The 23,284-nt window shown below is 41.7% G+C and overlaps 1 protein-coding gene across 2 annotated transcripts; it reads left to right on the forward strand.

Annotated features, from left to right (window-relative positions):
- elovl1b (ELOVL fatty acid elongase 1b) lies at nucleotides 1-23,193 on the forward strand. 2 transcript variants are annotated; one of them, XM_079505337.1, is made up of 8 exons: nucleotides 1-138; nucleotides 19,444-19,531; nucleotides 19,613-19,803; nucleotides 19,902-19,982; nucleotides 20,136-20,192; nucleotides 20,665-20,770; nucleotides 21,073-21,209; nucleotides 22,075-23,193. In XM_079505337.1, the coding sequence occupies exons 2-8, from the start codon at nucleotides 19,471-19,473 to the stop codon at nucleotides 22,405-22,407; spliced, it is 966 nt and encodes a 321-aa protein (XP_079361463.1). In that variant the 5' UTR covers nucleotides 1-138; nucleotides 19,444-19,470; the 3' UTR covers nucleotides 22,408-23,193. The 2 variants fall into 2 exon arrangements, with proteins under 2 accessions (XP_079361463.1, XP_079361464.1); XM_079505338.1 differs by lacking the exon at nucleotides 1-138 and adding an exon at nucleotides 11,708-11,918.
- Nucleotides 23,194-23,284: the final 91 nt, after the last annotated feature.

The raw sequence follows: 23,284 nt of genomic DNA on the forward strand, positions 1-23,284 counted from the left end.
GGGCAAGAGAGAGAGCGAGAGAGAGAGAGAGAGAGAGGGAGGAGGAGATTCGATTCACCGTCCGGAGTTATATCCATCCCACACATAACTGTTCTTCTTCTACTTTTACGATTCAACCGCCGCTGGCTCCAGTGATTGGTGAGTAATTATGTTGTTTAAAACAATAGAAGGACTAGGCTACTGGTTCTTTATTTTATCGGCATTTTATTTGTCAATTATGTTATTAGCATAATGGGGGACTAAATGGCAGGTGCGCGATTTGACATTTAGTGGAATTGGAATTTGTGATGATGGCGAACTCGACAATAACCGGATGAAAATGTTATTGCGTTTGGTGTAGAATAAATAAATACATACACATTCACACCAATAGTGTAGGCTATAGTTTCTTTGTGCAGCAAAAGTTTGGCTTTTGGGACCCCTTTTCAACAGTAGACCTAATTATTTTCTATTCTCTTGTCGAGTTGACTTTTTACTCAGACTCGATAACATGGGCCTACATGATAGTCTCGATCGAAGGCTAACGTGTAGTCTACGTACTGTACCCCTGCTGCCCCCTCCCTCATGAATGAATAAAATAAAGTAACAACCATATAATGACTCTCTGCGAACAACAACGTTTGACGTAAGTACTACGTAATACTACACAGAACAGTACATTAAGCATAACGGAAGGGGCCCCGCCTACTTCATGTTAATAGTTTTTATTTAGGCTAATGTGATGTACTTGTAGATAATAGTGTTAAAGAGGAACGTGAGTTGAGATCATGAGTAGAGATTATTGGTGTGCGTAGGTACCACGTGCTATGTTCCAAGTCAAGATGATAACCTTGGAGACAAGGCTACATTTCAAATAGTTTCGCCCTTGTTTGCTGATAACTGTGATGGCTATCACATATTTCAAACAGGATCTACTGTAAAGAGAACAGTTTGATCACAATTGTTCCTAATGGTGAGCAGTGCACTGCAATATCGACTATATAGACTAGGCTACATCCTTAACTTCCAACTCAACTCCAACTGCCCTTTGTCAGTCAATAATATGAAAAATGGATTTAATTTCACAATTCTCAGATGGCAACTGCATGGTCTTAGTGGATGCGCTGCCATTGTTCATGAGTCAATTGCACAAGACCATAATGACATGTCAACAAGTATTGTAACTTGGAAACTATAGTTTGCAATTTGACACTTAGAATGAGCTTTAAGGTGATTGCCATATTCTCATGGTAGGCCTAATGCAAACATTACAGTGGGGGAGTGACTTTTATTGGTTATTGCCAGATCATCAGTTCAAGTCTATAGAATTTCAAGGATATGCACTCAGTTTCAAGGCCAGAAAAACAGTACAGTAGTAGCCTACCCAGCATTAGGGCAAAAATATTTTAACGGAATTGATGTAATTTTCTGTGTTCTTGTGAATTTTGGGAGTTTGATACTTTTATCAGGCTTGCTTTACTAGCATTGGAAAATTATGGGTACAGTTTCAGCTATTAAAACAGTCATCTTCAACCGCTTATCCGTAGTCAGATCACGGGGGCAACAGCTCCACCAGAGAGCTCCAGACTTCCGTTCTAAGGCCAGTGTGGAGATGTAATCCCTCCATCTGGTCCTTGGTCTTCCCGGGGGTCTCCTTCCAGTGGGATGTGCATCGAGGACCTCCCTAGGGAGACGTTCGAGAGGCATCCTAACCAGATGCACAAACCACCTAAGCTGGGTCCTTTCCAAGTGAAGAAGCACCGACTCTACTCCGAGTCTCTGAACTTCTCACCCTATCTCTAAGGGAGATGCCAGCCTCTCGTCTGAGAAAACTCATTTCGGTCGCATGTATCCACAACCTTATTCTTTAGGTCATAACCCACACTTCATGACCATAGCCAATCCATAGATGAGAGTAGGAACGAAGATTGCTCCGTAGACAGAGAGCTTTTCCTTCTAGCTCAGCTCTCTTTTCGTCACAGAAATAACAATGCAGGAGACTCCTGCAGGATCCAGGGGTGTTGGCAGCCCTGGTTGGTCCCTAACCAGATTTCCTCAAGTCTAGGGATTCTAGGTCACATGGCCAATCCATTTTGTATTGGGCTACCACCCCTTCCTCAAATCACAATGCCAGTGTTTCCCTTTGAAGCAAGTTGACTGTCTCTAGAAAATTGTAAGAACAGAAGTCAGACAAGCACACTGACCTCCTTGTAGCCTAACCTTCTCTAGCTATGCTATGCTGTCTTATAAAACGATTTGCTTTCTTTGTGGTTTGTGCTGCCTTGAATTTCAAAAGCCTGTTTGAGACAGACAACTGCAAGTGACAACTTGTAATTCGGAAACTAAGTGACCAAGTTAAATGACTTGAAGAAAAATATTTGAATATTTAAAGATGTAGTGCAGTGATTTTTTTCCACCCTAAAACATGAGCATCAGGTATTATTATTATATAAGGAGGACACATCTTTTTCAAAAAGTGTACAGTATTTGTTAAAATGTTGTTTTTATGTGGACATGCCCACCAGTTCATTAAGTATGCCTAGTTTGCCTGGTGGGTATCACCTGAACTGAAGCCACACCCACAGCTGTTGTTGTATGATAAAGGGGGAGGGGTTAGGGGAGGGGATGATATTGTGATGTCACTCTATCACTGTTCTTTTCATTGGCACGTTTGACTGTCAAGGATTCAGTCTCCAGGAAGAAACCCTAAATACAAAGGGAAGACATCATTGCACGTACAGTAACAACCACACCAAGGGGTCTTATGAAGTACTGTCACTGTCACCTAACAAACACATGAACATCTGGAAAAAATACAATACTAATATACCTTTTTTATGATGATGATGGTTCCAGGCTAAAACAAATAATATAAATATTTTCAGAAATCTCTATGGGAAAAATTAATAGGCTTTTTATTTGTGCAACCACAAAATGACCACCACTTCTATTCCCTATTCAAGATTACGATGGCTTTGGCAATTGGCCCATACCAAAAGATGTTGTCATGCTCATACTTTCATTTGTGATAGGCTTTCCTTACACATGTGAGAATGGAATGAAGTTGTCATTCCATTCACAGCATGCTTACAGATGCATGTTGCAAAATCCCAGCCTCAGGCAGGATTACTTTACTACTTCAAAATACCAGTTGTTTTTAGGTCAATGGGGCAGAGCTGTTTAGACTAGAGCAGGGGTGTCAAAGCATGTTTTATTTATTTACGTTATTCATTTAATAATTTATCATACGATTTTTGGAAGTCCTTGGCACGAAAAGGTTTGAGAACTACTGGTGTAGAGAATGTGTAGAGAGACAGGAAACCAAGGAAACCCTCACACTGCTACGTGCTGATAGTAAACCACACAGGTCAGCTCACACACTGCTGCTATGTGCAAAAGCAAGCCCTACAGCGAATAACACAGCCCAGCACAAGCGTCTACTACCCCAATAACAGTTCAGCTCATGTAGAGGCACAAAATGACTGCAGGGAAATTAGTACTTTAAGTTGTGTGGACTTTGGGGTTTGGACCATCATTATTCTCTCTTTGAAGCAGATTCACTGGCAAATTTGTCTTTATGACCAAGGGCTGAAACAACAAACAGCTAAATATCGTACTAAATTCAGTAACATATTTGCTTAGTGCATAGGTTCTTGTTCCTATTTCAGTTGAGGTACTTTAAGAAAACAGTTCCTCTTTCCACTCGGATGTTGGCTGCATGTCCTTTGCTGACCTTTGCCAGACATTACCATATTCACTATAGCATAGGACTCATTGTGTTTTATTATTAAATACTATTTTAAAGTGTGAAATGGTATACTATTTCTACTTTAAGAGTATGGATAATTCATATTTTTGTTCTTTTGTTTGATTTGCATTTTTATATGACAGATGTACTGTATGCACACGCCCATGTCGCCCAGACACGCCTATCCATCGTGGAAGGGGTGGGGGTTCACCTTTTTTGTGATCCTTCTAGGACAGGGGTGGGCAACTTTGACGATGGAGAGGGCCACTATATTTCCACACTCACTCCCTAGGGCCATATATTACTGTCGTCGCAAAAATATTTTGCGTTTTGAGCTTGTAGATCGGCTATTTTTGCTATATTCGAATTGAAATGTTGAATTATCTTTTACTATTTTTGAATTGGAATCCTGAAAATTTGCATTTTTATGTAATTTCAAATGCCTTTTAATTATACTTGTGTTGAGCAATGAGCTACTAATTTAGACTGAAGTAATTAAAGCGGGTCATGTTTGCATGTTGTGGAATTGTAAACAGCTGACACCAATATTATATCAGTATCCTGACATTAACCTGAGGGCCACATTAAGTGAAGGTGGGGGCCGCATGTGGCCCCCGGGCCGCCAGTTGCCCACCCCTGTTCTAGGAGCTAGGTTTCTATTTTTTTTTCCTGTCAAGGGTTTTTTTCTTGGAGTTTTTCCCCTTGAGCTTGGCGTAGCCGTAGACTGTCTATGGTATGCCAAGGTAAAATTCTTTCCATTGTAATATGTGAGCCCTTTGAGACTACATTAACTGATTAAAGGCTAAATGGAATATTCTGCTGTTGCTGCTATGACACCTGGTTTTCTTAACTTATCTTATCTTATCTTATCTTATCTTATCTTATCTTATCTTATCTTATCTTATCTTATCACTGTGGTTGTAATTATAGTTTGGAGAAGGAGAAGTAGTCCGCACACTACACTGTTTCGTAGCTCCCAAAGGATATTTATTTAATAATATGGATGACAACGTTTCGACCCCCTTATGGGTCTTCTCCTTCTCCTGTACGCATCTTTTTGTTCAGCACCTGAACGTTTTTTTTAGAGATGTGCGTACTTTCCTTTGGATTCCGTTTATAATTATAGTTTGAAATTGAGAGCAAAAAGCCTTGAGACCTATGGCCTAATTTATTAATCTGTGCGATCAATGTCAGCCACAAGTGGACAGTATCAAAATCAGTCTTAATTTGGGGTGGAGCCATGTCAATGGGTGGGCACTAGACTACTGGAGTACCACCATAGTGCGACCCCCTCCACCATCACCAGATGATTGTGCACCTGTCGGTTTTTACCTTCCCATATCCAAGGTCCTCCACATATTTACAATGGAAAGTTCCAGAAATCTGAGTCCTCAGTGAGGACTCTGTAGAGAGGTGGGGGAGGGGGATAGATGGTTGTGTGTCTAGAGAATGAAAAGAGTGTCAAATGTGCAGTGTGCATTTTGCTTTGTCTGGTGATTTCCAGGTAAGGGGGTTGGTTGTACTGCACCTCCCCTACCAGCCCCACCCCCTCCTTAACCCAGCTCAAACAGTACACACTTTGAGGAAAGGTGAAATAAACAGTGGGTTTTTGAAGCTTGTTCATTATATTCCAACGCCGAAAATGGGGAATATTATCTTCTTTAATAATTACCACTAATGTGGTTTGCTTGCTCAGGTTTGGTTTTATAAATGTTTTTCTCATTCCTCATAATTCAGCCTATACCGAAATTTAATTTAATATTTTGGCGTAATCTCTCAGCGGTGTGGACGTGAAAATGGCCTGATCCATGTAAATTGTCTTTTCAAAGTAGTGACATAGACGTTCGCTCATGCTATAATTCTGTCATAGATCACTGACTTGACACTGACACTGACTTACTGTCGCAAAACCACTTGCAATAAGATTGGCATGTTTATCGATGTGGAATGAGGAGGGATTTCTTGGAATGCGGAGGGATTGTGTGGTGAATGTACTCTATCTCAGCTGTCATCTCTAGACACAGTTAAACTTAAAAGAGACTTCGCAACATGCATGAATGCAAACACAATTTATTACAATGATTCAGAAGAATGTACAGTGTAACATGATAAACACGTTGTTGCGGCCGCGGCGGGTCCTATCGCAGATTCTGCCTGATAGAAGGGAGGGGGCTCTGGAGCCTGCCCGTTTATAGATGAATGAACCCTAGTGGTATCATGCTGCATGGACGCTATTGGGGAGGTGATGGGTGACCTGAACGGAGAAGCACTATTATTGAGTCAGGGTAATGGAAGGGAGAGGAGTGGTAGGGCTGGGAAACTATATCGATGTGATGTGAGAATATTTGTCACTTAAAAACAGCAAAAATAGGCAATCTACGAACTCACAACGAGTCATATCATTTTCTTTCTTTTTTCTTTCTTTCACCTTTATTTATTCAGGGAAGTCAATTGAGAGCCAGCTCTCTTTTACAATGACGCCCTGATTACAGTAAACAATATAACATACAATTCAAACACAAATACATTACAAGATAATAAACAATTCACATTGAAGTACAGCTACATGTCAGAGCATTCCTTGCAAGACTTTTAAATCGATCAAGTGAAATCAAGTTCTTCAGTTTTAAAACTGATTGTAGACAGTTCCACATGTGAGGGGCATAGTAATGAAAGGCAGTCTTACCCCGTTCAGAATTAATATCGGGAATAACATTTTCAAACAAAGTAGTCTTGAGAACGGGTGTGATGATGGATAACTTTACGATGTAATAGGCTGCTAAGATAATTAGGCAATTTCTTGAGTAAGGCTTTATAGATAAAACATGTTGCTCTCATCGCATAGCCTGCCCTACAGTGATGAGTGAGAAAGCCATCTGCAGTTATAAACCGGAGGGCAGAGTGGTAGATTGCAACCAGTGGTTTTAGTGAGGACGGGGCAAAATGCATGTAAATAACATCGCCATAAGCTATAACTTCCAGTCATAATGGATGTTAGGACTTGGCTTGGGGACCCTGAGGCTCAGTCGCACCCTCATGGAGACCACGCGGTGGTCAGAGCCCACAGAGCTGAATGTGCTGTATGGCTCAACGTTCAGGATGGAGTTCCTCCACATTTGCCTCACTAGTATGTAGTCCAGCTGAACAGTGTATCTGTTGCACGGTGCATCTGATATTTGTCATTACTACTACACCAAGCAATGGTCATACAGCATTATGTAGGCGTTGAGTGTCCTTGACAGGATGCTAAGCCCACTCAGAGTCCACAGCCACACAGTCTACTCAGTATGATTTGCTTTCAAGGATCCTTGATTGCGAATTGACCACAAGTCGATTCGAGCAATTGTGATGGATCGAGTTCTAATACGAAATGGGGAGGCACATTAGCAGAGTGCCATCTGCTACACAAGGAGCATAATGCTACTTTTTGTTCATGGCTCTCTTTTTGTTTATATTGTCTTTTCTTTTTTTTAAGGCCTTGATAGTACAGTAAGTAGACAGGAAATGAGGAGAGAGAGATGGGTATAGTGACACGAATCGGGATCGATCGGGACTCAAACCCGGGACGTGTTGTCAAGCTGCATTGTTAGTGCCCTTGACCACTGTAGCCTCACGTAGCGATACTAATATCACTGCATGGATATTAGTCTCGTCCCTCTCAGTGTTAGATTTTTTTCTCCGCAATGTCCCGCCCCATATTTGAATACTGGGCCGTGATTGGTTATAGCCTGGTTCCACATGAATCTGGTTGGCTGTCACCATTTCGGCCGTGAAGTCCTCCCACAATTGAGAGGGGCCGGACTTAATCTGCCTGGGGCAATATGCATTGCAAAGGCAGATGAAGGCTGGCTACGTGAGGCTAGGACCACTGGGCCAGCGACCCGGGCCTATATATTGTCTGTTTTGTTTTTGTTTGTTTGTTTTTGTTTCACAAATTGGGCATCCAGGTAATATTCTCCTTCAATCGTTCATTGGTATTTTTGGTGACAGTCTCAGTATGGGTTAATGGGTTTCATAACCAATGAGTAGATTTCACTGGGTCATGTGTAAACTGTAAACAATCCTTGCCACATCACTCAGTCCTCACTTTTGCTCAAGGCTTTTTTGAGCGGTGTCTCCGCTCCATTACGCAGCTATGTGTGTCCGTATGTATGTATGTCCGAGCACGAAAAGCTGCAACACGGTAACCCCATCACTTCTCGACCGTTTCGGGCGCAGGAAGGCTCACCAGAACCAGGCCGCCCCCCCTGGGCGCATTCCTGGGGGTCTCGATATTGCAGGGACCCCCCAGTTGCACCGCTCACTTCACACAGGTGTGATTTTTGTATGTGTGACGGAGCATGACAGTTGTTTCCCCGAATGACTATCATGTTTCTAGTCAGGTGGATTAGGTGGGTCAGGTGTGTCACGTGCATGTGTGTGCATGTGTGCATGTGTGCATGTGTGCGTGTGTGTGCGTGCGTGCGTGCGCAACCTCTTACTCAAAACAATCCCCACTACCCAGCTTCTGCACCAGAGTGACAGGTACAACCATATAGTATTAAAAGGATATAGACTGAACCGGAGCGATAGCCCCGCCCCCGCTATTCATTTCAGTGGAAGTTGCTCAGTGGCGCTTTGAAGCACCGGAAGAACGGTATACTTCCGCATTTTTTCGATTTGGACACCAACATTTGGTGCGGAAGTGCAAACGAGCACTCAATGTTAAACCCCAGCTGCACAGGGTTTCCTCGTCATAACTCCACGGGCCCGCCTGCAGTCCCCGCTCTTACCAGGGCCGAGCGCCTCGATGTTGGAGAGCCTCACTGGGGGCTTGGGTACAACCAGCCGTGTCACAATCCTGTAGATTGCAACAATGAATTGGCCATTTAAATGAACACAAAAATAACACTAATTTATTTGGTCAGCACCTACAGTATGTGTGGCCTATCTTGAAGAGATATTTAGGAGAAATTACAATCTGAAATTTAGCCAAATATATTTTGTATATGGATCTTTGGCCATAATGGGTTAGATGGGTTCACCAAGGAAAATGCATTTGTTTTCGTCATGTCTTGTCATGACGAAAACATGTCAGAGCACACACAGGGACAGTTTGATGTAGAAGACCAGTGTGTCAAGTGTACATTCTGGTAGTACAATTCATTGAGCTAAAATATTGTTCATCATCGTGGATGGCTGTAGTAATTCTAATCAAATAGACTTGTAGGATAGCCTTTCTCCCTCTCTAGTAATCCTCAATGTTACAGTTAGACTTATCTATCTTCAATGTTTGTTCTTCTTTGAATAGCTGGGTGTGGAGGCGAGATCAGAGTAACTGATTTCCATTTTAGGCAAAGAGGGAAGTCTACTTGCACATTGTGTACAACGGGGAACAATTTAAGTGTTATGGTATGAGTCACAGTTGTAGTAATAGCAGTTGTCTGTCATCACATTTGCCAGCCAGCCTTGAATATGGCGATTTGTTATTACAGTGCTTGCCAACATAACTCAAACTGTTTAATTCCCTTAAGTACTTCTAGTTAATAGTAATTAGTATTTGTCTTCTGAATACTGTAAGCACGTTTTGTTATATTTTGTCAGATCGTGGTATCTATCTTATTCTTATTCGTAATAATCCCATGAAACCTAATGGTCGTCATTTCGTCAATCACAGTCTATTCGTATGTGATCATGATCATTCGTATGTGATCATGATCATGATCAATGCAATACAATAAAACATAAGAATTTGACGTCACCTTTAGTGTCTTGACATGCGTTGTGTGAGATGATACCATTGCAGTAAACCACATATACAGTATCTGTTTTGTCTGAACCTGTTTAATCCTTTTAGACCCGAGGACGATTAAAGGTATATTCAGTGGGGGCGGGCCTTGGTGCACATGCTGTTGGCCTGTTGCACTTCCCCCCACTGTAGAGCGTGCATGTGCACATTTTGTTACCGGGGCGGACTGGGTGGTTTTCCAAATCACCCAAATCACTGAATGCTCCTTTAAGAAAAAAAGAAAAGAAAGAAAGAAAAAAAAACGCCTATCAAATCCTAAATCAATTACTTTTATTATTTTCAGAAAATCTTCTATTTTTCATTTAAAAAATGTCCATTGTTCCAGAATCCATTAATTTTTCCCATGGAGATTTTGAAAAATATTTATATCAATTATTTTAAGCCTAGAATGAAGTAAGCCATCCAGGATCTTGGTGAATCATGACCATAAAACATTTGATTCTGTGAAAAATAAAACATCACACATCACACTGTGAAGTGATGGGCGCTCTTATCATCCTACATCATACTGTACATCTCATTCCGGCCAATCACAATTTGCGTCGTCACTTTTGTCTTCAATGTTTTACGTAATGTTTGTGTTAAAAAATGGCCATTCATTATCAATGGCATTCAATGTTTTTGCAAGGAAAATGTTTGTGTTTACACAAACCCTCAAAGCTGGACATAGGAGGGGCTAGCGCCCCTCAAAAATAAAAAATCACACCCGTGTGAACTGAGTGGTGTAATATAGCCTGTCTGACGTAATGAAATCATTTCTGACGTAATTAAATCACACCCGGGTGAACTGGGTGACCGTAGCAACCATGCTCATTTTTTACGCACAAACAAAGCCAGTTGTAGGAGTGGTTTACACCACTCAAAAATGGAGCACAGCGTTAGTTGATACAGGAACATGTGAATCTGCATGCCTCAGCTGTAATATTGTATTGTATCAGTCAGCCTAGCATCCTATTTCCTCATTCACATCTCAGCTGATCATTACGTCACACATCCATACTCCAATCACACCTTATTCCCTCAAAATACGTCTCTCTGCTACACAATATCTCTGCATCCATTGCTTCACAGACACGTCTGCTGCTGCTGCTGTTGGCAAAGCTTGCCTCCACCACCCCAGCCTCCACCTTTTGATCAGAGTCTGGCATAGGCTCAAATACTAATGAATTTATGTCTGCTGATAAAGGCTAATTATCAATGTCAATTGCTTATGTATTGCTCAAACGTGTAAACTGAATGTTGAACTGAAATTCTCTATTTTTTGCAGTTATCACTTTTTTATTCCTTCGCAGAATCAAATGTTTTATGATCATGATTCACCAGGATCCTGGATGGCTTCCTTCATTCTAGGCTTAAAATATTTATATAAATATTTTTGGGAATCTCTACTATGGGAAAAATGAATGGGGTCTGGAATGATGGAACCAGAAAATGCCCCATACATAGCGACATCTAAAATGACACAGGTTGTTTTTATTTCCCGTTTTTTTGAAGGGTTAAAGAAATATTTTGGTGACAGTCTCAGTATGGGTTAATGGGTTTCTTGGAGAATGAGTAGATTTCACTGGGTCATGTGTGGGTCATGTGCAAAGTCTTCACACTTTGACATGGGTCTTAACACTTTAGTTCGGTCATGACACTGATGATTTTTTGTATGTTTGAGAGAAACGGATGCAGCTTTTGCTTTCTGGGTGGTGGTTGGAAGGGAGCTGGTTCCAGCTTAACAATGCCCCCTTCATAATAACAGAGTCGCCACTGATTTCTCGCCCTCTGCCTGTGAATAATATTATCAGCCTGCCCCAAGAAAAACCCACAGGGCAATTCCATGGCCGTGTGTGTCTGTTGGTGAGGTAGTTTCTGAGTATTTGAATGGGGGAGGGTAAGTAGGTGGCTGGTAGTAGTAGGCTATCATCTTTTCATTTGGGAGGAGTTTTCACATTGTGGGTTGAAATAGAGGCTATAGCTCTCTCACTTGGATCACACGTTTGCATGCATGCACTCGTGGGTGCGTGATTATTACACACAACTCCTCTTGCGCGCTCTCTCTCTCTCGCTCAACCTCTTTCCCCTTGCATATGCTCTCTCTCTCTCTCTCGCGCGCTCTCTCTCTCTCTCTCTCTCTCTCTCTCTCTCTCTCTGAGGGTAGTTATTCATCCAGTGTATGAGTCAGGGAGGGTGGGGTCTTGGAGGGCTGCAGTACCAGTCACACTTTTTCAGTTTTCTCTCACTCTTTTCCTCTTGTCTCTCTCTCTGTCTCTTTCTCTCTTGTTTCTGCTGCTCCGCTTGCTGCTACTGTTGTGCCGGCCTCTCTGCCCTGTAGTTTAGAGAGAGCCTTGTCCTGCTTGCTGTGAAACTGGCACCGGTCTGTGACAATTGAGGGGGAACAAACCTAGTCCCAGCAAGGTAAGGCAGTGAATGTAGGCCAACCTAAAGAAACTAACTCTTGTCTCAGTTGGGTCCTACTGTACTTGTTGAGCTTGAAACATTTTACTGGTGAAGGTTTGGTTATTTCAAGTCGTCTCCCCGAGGGGGGAGGTTTCTTTCTTTTCATGAGGACTGGTGCTTCATGGACAGAATCCTGGGTTGTGTTGTGAAAGTATTCTCCCGGCACTCCTTTGTAAACAGATGCCTTACTGTGTGTTTGACTAATGCGCTCCAGGGCTGCTGCTCTCTCCCAGTGGATGTATTCTTCATTTCTTCTGTCATCTCTCTCCTGCGGTTTGTTCTAGAGCCTGACCGATATATTAGTTTAGCCGATATATCTGCAATTATTTGACATTGACATTAGTATTGATGCTACAGGATGTGTGGGTGCTCTGTTTATCCTGAGGTCCGGGGGCAACTACACACACAGAGATTACCCACTACCCAAAGCTTTGATCTTCTAAATCATTCCGCCGTACAATGAAAGGCAGAACTCAGTGTTACCGATTAGCCCTAGACTGGCGTATATTTATTGATTACACGGGGTATTCCCCTGAAATGAATAAGAACAGCATTTGAATATGAGTAAACATAAATACGACCTGTTATATCACGAATCAGATTCGCTTCATATCAGCTCGTCAGTCGGGGCCCCTGGAAGCAGGACAGAAGGCTCGTTCTGTCATGGAGAATTCTGACGTGTCTCTACTTTCTCAGACACTATATAGAAATCTTTCTGTCGCTCTGTGACCTTGCTTGAGCACAGCTAGGGTGCACACTCTTATAATTAATGGTTACTGTTTAAAGGTCTACTTTATCCCAACAGTATCGGCATGTCTGACGTGTCCTGATTTTTAACCACATTCAACCTACTACAAGCTCACAAGGCGTAGCGATGTGACACGTTGTGAACTAGATCGGCTCTTTTTGACAATGATTGAATAGGCTTGGTTAAATGAAATAAAATAAGTGATCTAGGACTTTCCAAAATCGGGATTGGCATCGAACCAAAAAATCTGGCATCGGTTGGGCTCTAGATCATTAACTCTGACCTTGTGAGTGGAGCTCCCTTTTTCCATCCTTGTGATTCATTGACAGGGCTCTCCTTCCTAGCCAATGTACTAGAAGTTGTAAACCAGCTACTCTGTTGCCATGGTTTCCTTGAGGCGTGGTGCAAAATGGTGGTCAAAAGATTAAAAATCACACCCGTGTGAACTGAGTGGTGTAAGGTCTTATATAGCCTGATCAGCTGTGGTCTGACGTAATGTCTGACGTAATGAAATCACACCCGGGTGAACTGGGTGACCGTAGAAACCATGCTCATTTGGTACGAACAGACAGACAGACAGACAGACACGTAAACTAACAAAGCCAGTCGTAGGAGTGGTTTACACCACTCAAAAATATCATCTGTTACAGTAGTGTACACAGTAAAAAGAAAGAAAAAATATCACACCTGTGTGAACTGAGTGTGCAGGCTACTCAACTACACCACTGACTGGTTGCAGTTATAGTATAGAGCTTAGTGTGAATGGCCCTTTAGGCTACTCAACAATGCCACTTTAGGAACACTCAGACTCAGACATACTGTACACACACGGCCATTGGAGCAGTTAGGCAGAATAGGCACCTCAAAAATAGTCGATGCACAGCAACACAATAGATAGAAGAACTGTAATACTTTTCCACATGTTTTAGCTAATTGTCCTCCATGACTTGGTGTAGCGTCTGCAGGAGTTGGATACATACCAAACCCCTGAACCTTCATGTAATTTCATTACAAACATGCTACAGGAACATATTAGTTGCATGTGGCTGAAGAATAGTTCTTCAGTGCCATGGAATTATAGAGAGCTGCACAGTGACTCTTGTCACAACAGTGCGAGGTTCCTTCCTTGTGCTCCAGTCGTAGTAGTGCTGACTTTGCAAGTGACTTTGTAATGACAACAACCTCTCAAGGACATTATTATGCTACTACTCAGAAGTTACACTTCAGGGGGGCGGGGATTAGGAGCAGTTTGGTGATGTCACATGTTTGAGTTCTCAGGAGTAATCATGTGCAGGAAGACATTAACCACTTTCAACCTTGTATCCCTATTTTGGACATGCCAGTATGGGTGAACGTTTTAAAATAATAATAAAAAAAAATACAAACTTTTGATTTTGAAAAACAATAACAGCCCTAAGGGCGGTGTAGATACTTTTTATTCCACTTGTTCTGCCTCACCATGCTACTTTAGCATTAGAGTAGCTTAGCATCTCTAGCGAAGCAATCCCAATGATTGAATGGGCTTTATTTCATGTTCTTCCGTGCTGCCTTCCGTAGGTGGAAGTATGCTGTTTCCTCTCTTGGGGTAGGCTTGTCTTTGTCACAAGACTATCCTGCTGACCTGCACACTTTCTGTCACACTCACACTGTTGTAACGGTGGGTAGTTTTAGGAAACTGAGCTTGCATTGCTTTACAATTTGATCCATATTTGAACACGAACAATTAGTTTGTAAAGCTTATTTGGACAGAATAATGCATTGATCATTGGCTTCACAACCAGTGATCAAAATTTCATATAGTGTTACTGACAGTATTCAATCAGGAAAATTAGCCCTAGAAAATCACCCAAATCTTAAGTTATCCACTTAGCCGATGTACAAGCTCACATGACGTTTCGCAATGCGATGTGTTGTGGGCTTGTAGATCAGCTATTGATTGCTATTGTAATCAATGGAATAATCCCTATAAGAAAAATAATCTATAGTTGCAGGCAGCTCTATGTGGCCTAAGGGTGGATTTGCACCTTCACACCTTCTCCCATCATATGTCATCCTGGGAATGGTAAACTGACCGAATTCTCACCACCTACTGACGTCTGTTTACTCATTATGCCAAGCATTTCTCCTCAGAACAAGACCAGACGTGCTTGATATCTGACACTGCACCTTGATGTGTACATAATAAACCTCTCCATCAAACAGGGACAGGTCCCTCAAGACTTCAAACTTTCTAAAGTAACCCCCCTGCACAAGAAAGGCAGCAAATTAAACTACCACCCTATTTCTATTCTTAGCTCCATCTCGAAAGTGATGGAAAAAATAGTCTATGAACAGGTTGAAAAGTATCTTGCCAATAAAAAACTAAATTACGAATTCCAATCTGGCTTTAGAACATCCCACTCCACTGACACATGCCTCCTCTATTTGAGCGACCACTTCAAACTCAAGGTGGATGCTGGCAAATACTGTGTGATGGTCATGAAGGACCTCCAAAAGGCTTTTGACCCCGGCGTAAACCAAACTACACTGATCAATAAGCTGAAAGCACTTGGTTTTGATAGCACATCAGTGAGCTGGATACGTGCAGATCCCCCACAAAGTAGCAGTTTTTGTATTGACTTGTGCTTTCGTTTGAAATGTACCCATTCCACATACTGTGAAATACATTTTCAATCAATCAATCAATCAATCAATCAATCAGTTTTTTTAAGTAGCAAGTACCTCAAAATTCGACTTGACCCCTCACTACAGTATGAAACCTTTTCTTTAAATAAATAAAATGTAATTTTGTCCAATCTGTATGGTAGAGTATATTAATACAATATACAATTGAATTGGATTGGTTGTATTTTGTCTCCCTGCTCTTCTATTGAGACATTTAGATCATGTCAAAGGTCATGTCTCTCACTCAGACCTAATGGTCAAGATTCAATTCATCCCCCGAGAAAGCAGCCTGGCTCCATTAGCTCAATGGGAAGAAAAATCAGCACTTAAGCAGGAAACTAGGTTCAAGTCTGGGGTAAAAAAGGAAAGTTAATACGGCTGCTTTAACTACAGTATTTGAGTAAATGTACATAGTTACTTTCCACCACTGATGATGGGTTTGTTAGGGAAATGAACTATTTCAAACCAACGCTCATCCTTCCACACCTGCAGGTGCAACCAAAGGACAATATAATGAACTCTGCCCTATATTACCAGTAGGAAGCTATGATGCAAATGTGCTTTTTTAAATTGATAGGAGTAGGCGTGGACCGTGGTAGATATTTACACACAGTGTAATGCTTGCCTAAGTAAACGGAATCTAAAGGATTACAGTTTGACGTTTGGATGACGTTTGTAAGGAATGTCTTGTGGGTGAGATCTAATCTATTGTACGGTCTGTACTTGTATTCTGACTGCCTTGAGGGATCTTTTTATGTTAAATATATTGGAGAGGTTCCCTAAATGTCCTGATTGTCGCAGGATGATTTGATTGTTTTAAACACTTTTTTATGAAATTGTCAAAGTAGAGTTGAAGAAATGAAATACTGAACCATGTTGACATTTTCACCCTTTTATGAAAGAACAGGTGCCACATTATACCACGTTCCTTTCCTATTATTTGTCATAGAATAGAGCACAGTCTTAGCCGAGAGTCTTTAGCCATATCAGGTTTCCCCAAGTTCCCTAGGAAACAAGTGCCGTTTAACAGCATCTGATGATCATGATAATAAATAGACCTTCAGCATTATTTGTAAAAATGTCAACATCCCTCTGGCAAGAGCATATTCTCCAACTGTTATTAAGCAACGCAATGTTGTTTCTCTATAATGACTAGTTACTAGGCATAGCTTATAAATGCATTGCCTTGTTTATAGAAAACACTCCTTTTTTACCATTTTCGCAACAGCCTCCCAACTTTACCTCTGCTCTCCTAGTCCTACATCACATTCCTCTACATGATATTATTAGCTTTTAATCGTGTTGACTTAGGGTGGGTTGTTCTTCAGTTCTAGGGCAAACTCCAGGATTGCATATTGTACATATCGGGATAATGCCTCCCCTCTTGCTCCATAGTGTGGGGAGAGGCGACCACACCCTCTACTCTACCTCGTATAATGTTTTGGTTGCTGGTTACACTCTGAACAGTTGATATTTGATATGGTGAGGCTTTTGTCAAGCCTGAAAATGCCCAAATCCTGAAAACCATAGCAGTGTTCATGTGTACATACAGTATTAGGCCTAGCCAGAAAGTAACATTTCGGACTATAAACCCATTCATTTCCCGCTGTGGATTAATAATAATCTATGCTATTTTATAAAGGTTGAAGCATTTAATTCACAAAGTTATAAAAAGTAACTTGGAACGAGTGCAACTGCACAACAACAAATGTGTCAACATCGTCACGAGCAACCATTATTAAGGATTGTACAGTCTTAGCAGGTGCCTGGTGGCTTGGCCAGTTAGTGCACAGACGGTAGACCCCATAGTCCGACTCCTTGTGAGTCCAGACTGAGGACCTGATTTTGAATCTGGCTTCTGTTGTGTCTCGACTCTTGCATAGCTCCCCTTTCCTCTGACCTTGGTTTCCTGTCTCTCTACTACACTCTAAATAATAATCTGGCACTGTAGCTTTTGTTTACTGTATAAACGCACAACTTCTATTTCTTGTTCGGTCAGGTATGCTCTCTGTTGGGGCTGTTTGTGTGTTGCTGCGGGTCTTGAGTGGGGGCCAGCCACCCGTGCTTGGCAGTCCCAAACGGAGGCTGCAGACTGCAGGGCACTGGCTGTCATCTGTGGAACAAGGGATGCCCAGCCTGTTTCACTGTAGCACCTCCCCCTCCGGAATCAGGCCATGTCTGACGAGTGTCTGTAGCAGAGGCAAAGCCTCCTGGGATATCTGTTGGGACTGGAGTCAGTGCGCTTTGGGCTGGGGATGAGCTGCCCTGCCCCTGTCTGTCCCCTACCCATTGCAGTCCTTTATTACCTGTAATTACATTGCACTGCTGCTGAATCAGGCAACAGCAGAAAACATAGGCTACCTCCTTGAAGACATTCATTGGTCCTGGTAAAGACACCAGCTGCCAATTGAAGATATGCCATTATTTGGTTTCAAAGGAATCTGATTGATTACAGTTATAACTTTTGAGTTCATTTTAAATTATGTCAGTGCCCTCTGCCCTGAGATTGGTTTTAGTGTGTGTGTTTTGGTGAATGTTCCCAAAACGGCTCTATGCACACAGAAATACTTGTCCTACTTCCGGGCCCCTTCCCTACTTTACAGGTGTTACCGATGATACCAATTAAGGCTATGTTCCATTTAGTGTACAGTGATTCTCAAACATTTTAATTTCAAGGACCCCCGGCCATAACTCTGAGAGTGTACAAATGGAACCAAATCGGCCCTTACGGGTTCATTTGGTTCCATTTGTACACTCTCAGAGTTACACACCCGTATGGAGCCATTTGGAACTCACTCGGACACACTGATGTCAAGCAATTCCACAGAAAGGGGAGTTAGAATCTCAAGAAGGCTAAGTGTACCAGCTTGTCTGATTGATTCATCATTATTAGGAAATGTGCCCAAAAGTCAAGTCATCATGTGTCTGCTCTATCAGTATCAGTTAACCTGAGTTTAATGGAAGGTTGGATAAAATAAATGGAATAAGGGTAACTGTGGGATATCAGTGGTTCTCAAAATAATTAAATAATAATAATCTTTTGGCTCTGGACCACTCTCATTTTTCAGTCATATAATGCCAGGGATTAGTATAATTTGTTGCACGTAATATTGTGCAATGAATGAAATCAAGCCCTTAACAGCCATGGTTTAATGTCAATCTTTTTATTAGCTATTAATTCAAATATTTTGAAATACTGTATCATTTAAACATATTTGAATACATTTAACAAAGGAATTTAATTTATATTTTAAAACATTTTCCCATGGACCATCTCCAGGCCTATTATGCCATTGAACATGAACCACTAGTAGTCTGTGGACCATCAGTTGAGAAACAGTGGTATGTATAGACATGGGTGCATTGCATAGCAAGTGTTACGAAAGTAACATATCTAGAGTTACTTAATCTAGAGTGATTTACAGTAAGCAAGAACAACATGGTAATACATCAAATACATAAAAATAGTCGGTGGGTTTTCAGACTACAGCAGAAGATTGGAAGTGAGTCTGCAGTTCTGATTGCAATGGGAAGAGTTTGGGACGTGTGGAGTGTTGTCCCGGCATTTTTGTGAATGTTCTTCAAGCTTCCCTGCGTTGGTTGATCTGAGCGCGCAGGAGGGTTTATAATAGGGTCCGATCAGACTTTGAAGATATGGAGGTGCCATACCTTTGGTTGCTTTGAAGGCCAGAGTTTTGTACCGGGAGCCAATGGAGGGAGTGGAGAAGGGGGGAGACATGTGAGAATTTTGTCTGGTTGAAGACCAAGCGAACTGCGGCATCCTGGATCAATTGGAGAGGCTTATGTGCCATATCCCATCCCAACACAACAGTGGTTCCCAGGTTGATTCTTAGTCAGGGTGGTGGTCCACAATCAGTTGAAAGAAAACCCCTGTCCTAGGCTATGGAATTCTCTCTTGGCCTGTGGGGACATCTTCAAAAGACTGTTAAAGACAGTTAGTTTTTAACATAGCTCCTTGTGATTACAGTCTGTCAATGTCTGTGAAAGGTGCTCTACAATTTCTTTTTACTTAATTACTTACATTTGAACCTTTGCTTTGTTCTTCCACAGATAATTGGGTGGCCAAACTAGGTCAAAATGCTGCAGGAGATGGGCTCACAAGTCATGGAGATCTATGACTTTGTCGTGTCGGGAATCGGTAGGTATTACTATACAAATCTACTTCACTAAAAATGCTTATTTGTCTCTGAGCAATATAACGTTGTCTCTCTAAATTTAGACCCACGGTTGAAGCCCTATCCACTGATGGAGAAGCCGGGTCCCATGTCTGCAATATTGCTGTTCTACCTGTTCTTTGTACTGTACCTTGGGCCTCGCTTCATGGCAAATCGCAAGCCCTTCCAGCTGAAGGAAGCCATGATATTCTACAATTTCTTTCTTGTGGGATTATCGATATTCATTGTCTATGAGGTAGGAAACCATAAATATTCAACAAAATATAAGACCTTTAGACAATATGATGTACTTTTATCCTTGACCTTCCGATCGCTGATTCTTTTGTTATTTAGTTCCTGATGTCTGGCTGGCTTACAACATATACATGGAGATGTGATCCTGTTGATACCTCTGATAGCCCAGAAGCTCTACGAGTAAGTCTTTTTCCTCATTACTACAGATCAACTCAACTCCTGACATACTGTTTGAAATGATACTTCATATGGACCTGCAATTGGAGGGTTGCATAGTCTGTAGTATTAGTACAGGTCTTGTTCAGATATCAATGTCTGTATTCCTCTCACTAGATGGTTCGAGTGGCTTGGCTTTTCTGGTTCTCTAAAATTATTGAACTTATGGATACGGTAAGCCCACTGTACTATTTCAATTGTAATTCTCAATGCAAATATATGAATTGAAGTTCATTTTGATGTTTGGTAGACTCTTTGGTTGGGTTCATTTTATGGCAATCAAAGCTTATTCTGCCAAATAAAACTAATCTTGTTTATACTGATATTTGTGATTTGTGATATTTTTTGTTGCACATCACAAGTAAAATTATATGAATTGAACCAACCCTTACCCCTTATTCCTAAACTTATTTGCCATTTTTTACTATTTTGAAAAACATTTTAAAATAGTTCAAATAGCCGATTGAACACAACGTAGATGTAGATCGGCTAGTTGACTTATTTTAAAAATGTTTTTCAAAATGTTTGCCAAAGAAATGGCACAGGATAGGGCCCCAACAAGTCTCTTCTTCACTAAGGCCACCAACACTTGCACTGTACATATTACAGCATGTTTAATATTAGATATTTTTCTTCCTTGGGTTAGATCTTCTTTGTGTTGAGAAAGAAGAGTGGACAGATCACCTTCCTTCACATCTTTCACCACTCCTTCATGCCCTGGACCTGGTGGTGGGGGGTCGGCTATGCTCCTGGTGAGTTACAGACTGCTGTTGATTCAACCTTTCTGTTCGTACACAACACACATGTTTACTGGAGATCCACTTGAGATAGTTTGCGCAAAAATAAGAAGAATTGTTGTGAACTATATTTTACACTACAACAAAGTCTGTTGTATAGTGATTGATAGGTCTAGAGATGACCACTATTATCTGGTGCCCCAACCTACCCATTAACATCCTTTCATCTAAACATTCTTGACTCTTTGTGACGGTCATTTGGTTGTGACCAGGGTTGGTCTGGTACAGTATGTGCTGTAACTTTGTTCTCATCACAGGTGGAATGGGATCTTTCCATGCTATGGTGAACTGCTCTGTCCACGTCGTCATGTACTTCTACTATGGCCTCTCTGCTGCTGGGCCGCGCTTCCAGAAGTTCCTCTGGTGGAAGAAATACATGACTGCCATCCAGCTGGTATGTGTTATCTTCTGCTACTTGAGGACTTGATACTGCATGCTGGCAGTATCAGTATCAAAAGTACATCATGAATTAACCACTTAACCCCTCCTACAGGACGGGAACCCCTTTTGTGGTTCTTGTTGCTATGTACAGTAAATTAGCAGCATATGATTTTTGAACATTTTCAGAAAACTTAGTTCAGGATTTAGAAGGCGTTTTTAGAATCGGACTCGTCCTAAATGAGTTTCAAATATAGTGAAAATAGCAGATCGACAAGCTCAGCCCGCCGCGACGCCACATCTTTTTTTTTTATCTTTGCATTTTGGGGGTAAATGTCTTAACATTTTAATACAGCAATGCATTGAAAAAAATTACTAAAAAAGAAAGCGGTCCAGTACTTTAACTCAAGTACAAATTTGACAGAGCAACTTCCACTCATATTTGAGTAATATCTATACTTTGACTCATGTACTGAGGTTGAGTACTTTGTCCACTGCTGGATGCACATACTGTATGTGTATAGTCTACTGACCTTCTGATCCTCTGTTAACCCATTTTGACCTGAGATCAGATTCTAAAAATGTCTTCTACATCCTGACAGTTTTCTGAAAAAAGCTATGTTTCTATGTCAGTGGTTCTTTGATTTTTCAAAAATAGCAGACCTACAAGCTCGTAGCGCGCCACTCGGTGGCGCGCTATGAGCTTGTAGATCTGCTATTTTTCAATAGCTAAAGTATAACATAATGCTAACACCAAAAGGGGTTCCCGCCCCAAAATGGGTTAAATGGCCAGTGCTTGTCTCTGAACCAGTGAGAACTTCCTGAAGTACGTGTGATTATAGCCATGGCAATTAAAGGTTCTGAATTGACTCTCCCAACAGGGCCAGTTTGTACTGGTATCTCTTCACGCCACCCAGTACTATTTCCTGAAGACCTGCGACTACCAGTTCCCCATCATCATCAACCTCATCTGGATATACGGAACCTTCTTCTTCGTGCTCTTCTCCAACTTCTGGATCCAGGCCTACGTGAAGGGTAAACGGCTGCCCAAGCAGGACGTTAAGGCCAGCCTAAACGGTGCCGCAGCACACGCCAATGGACCAAAGCTCCACGAGAGCGGGACAACCGGCAAGGCTGTGTGCAACGGTGCCAGCAACGGCGCTGCCCACCACGAGAACGGCGGCTCCCACACGAGCAAAATGAAGAAGGCCTAGGTTCTCTGGAAGGAAACACCCAAGATGTATGACGATGTGAACTATTATTTTGGATTCCAAAGAATATTTTGGCTGTTTCTTTACTGTACCCTTTACCCACTTCAAACATGGGGAAATGACGTGCTCAATAACCTCCACAGTAGGGGTCCCACATTTTGATTGTGATTTTTGGTTTCTTGTTTGTATGGGAAACCATCTTTGGACCACATTCACGCGGCGGCCATTTTGCTCTTACGTCATACTTGGGGGTGGGGGGGACCCCTACGTCATATCCGTTGCTCTTGCGTCATACTTGGGGGTGGGGGAGCCCCTACGTCATATCCGAGTACCACGAGTATGACATAAGAGAAAAATGGTCGCCATGTGAATATGGTCAATGTAACATGGTGTATGAAGAGAAGATGTTATATGACCTAATGTTGTCTTCAATGATGTTGCAAACAGCCTCATTGTTAATTACACAGTGGTTACATGTCCATAGGAATGCATAGCCCACTTCCTTCACTACTTATCTGACCCCCACGCTCTCTCTCTCTCCCTCTGACCACCCTCCCTGGTGGACAGTCAGATAACACTGTACAGTTTCTATCATCAATAGCCTCATTTATGCCTCTGCGAAAAATGTCGAGTGACATGCGTTAGGGCTAAACTTGAATATGTCTTTTGTAAATAGTTTTACAACCAAACAAGAATAAACTAATGGTATTAGTATGCTTTGGACTTTCTAAATTTTGTTACATTGTCTATTTAAAAATTAAAATGCCAATAAATTGAATTTTAAATGTCTCACTTTTGCATTCGGTCATTTTCATAAATGGTGTTCTTGTTTGCATACTGCATGTGCACACAAATTTGTTCTGGTCTGATGGATGATGCA

Source organism: Electrona antarctica, assembly GCF_951216825.1.
Source record: "Electrona antarctica genome assembly, chromosome: 7".
In the NCBI taxonomy this organism is placed as follows: Eukaryota; Metazoa; Chordata; class Actinopteri; order Myctophiformes; family Myctophidae; genus Electrona; species Electrona antarctica.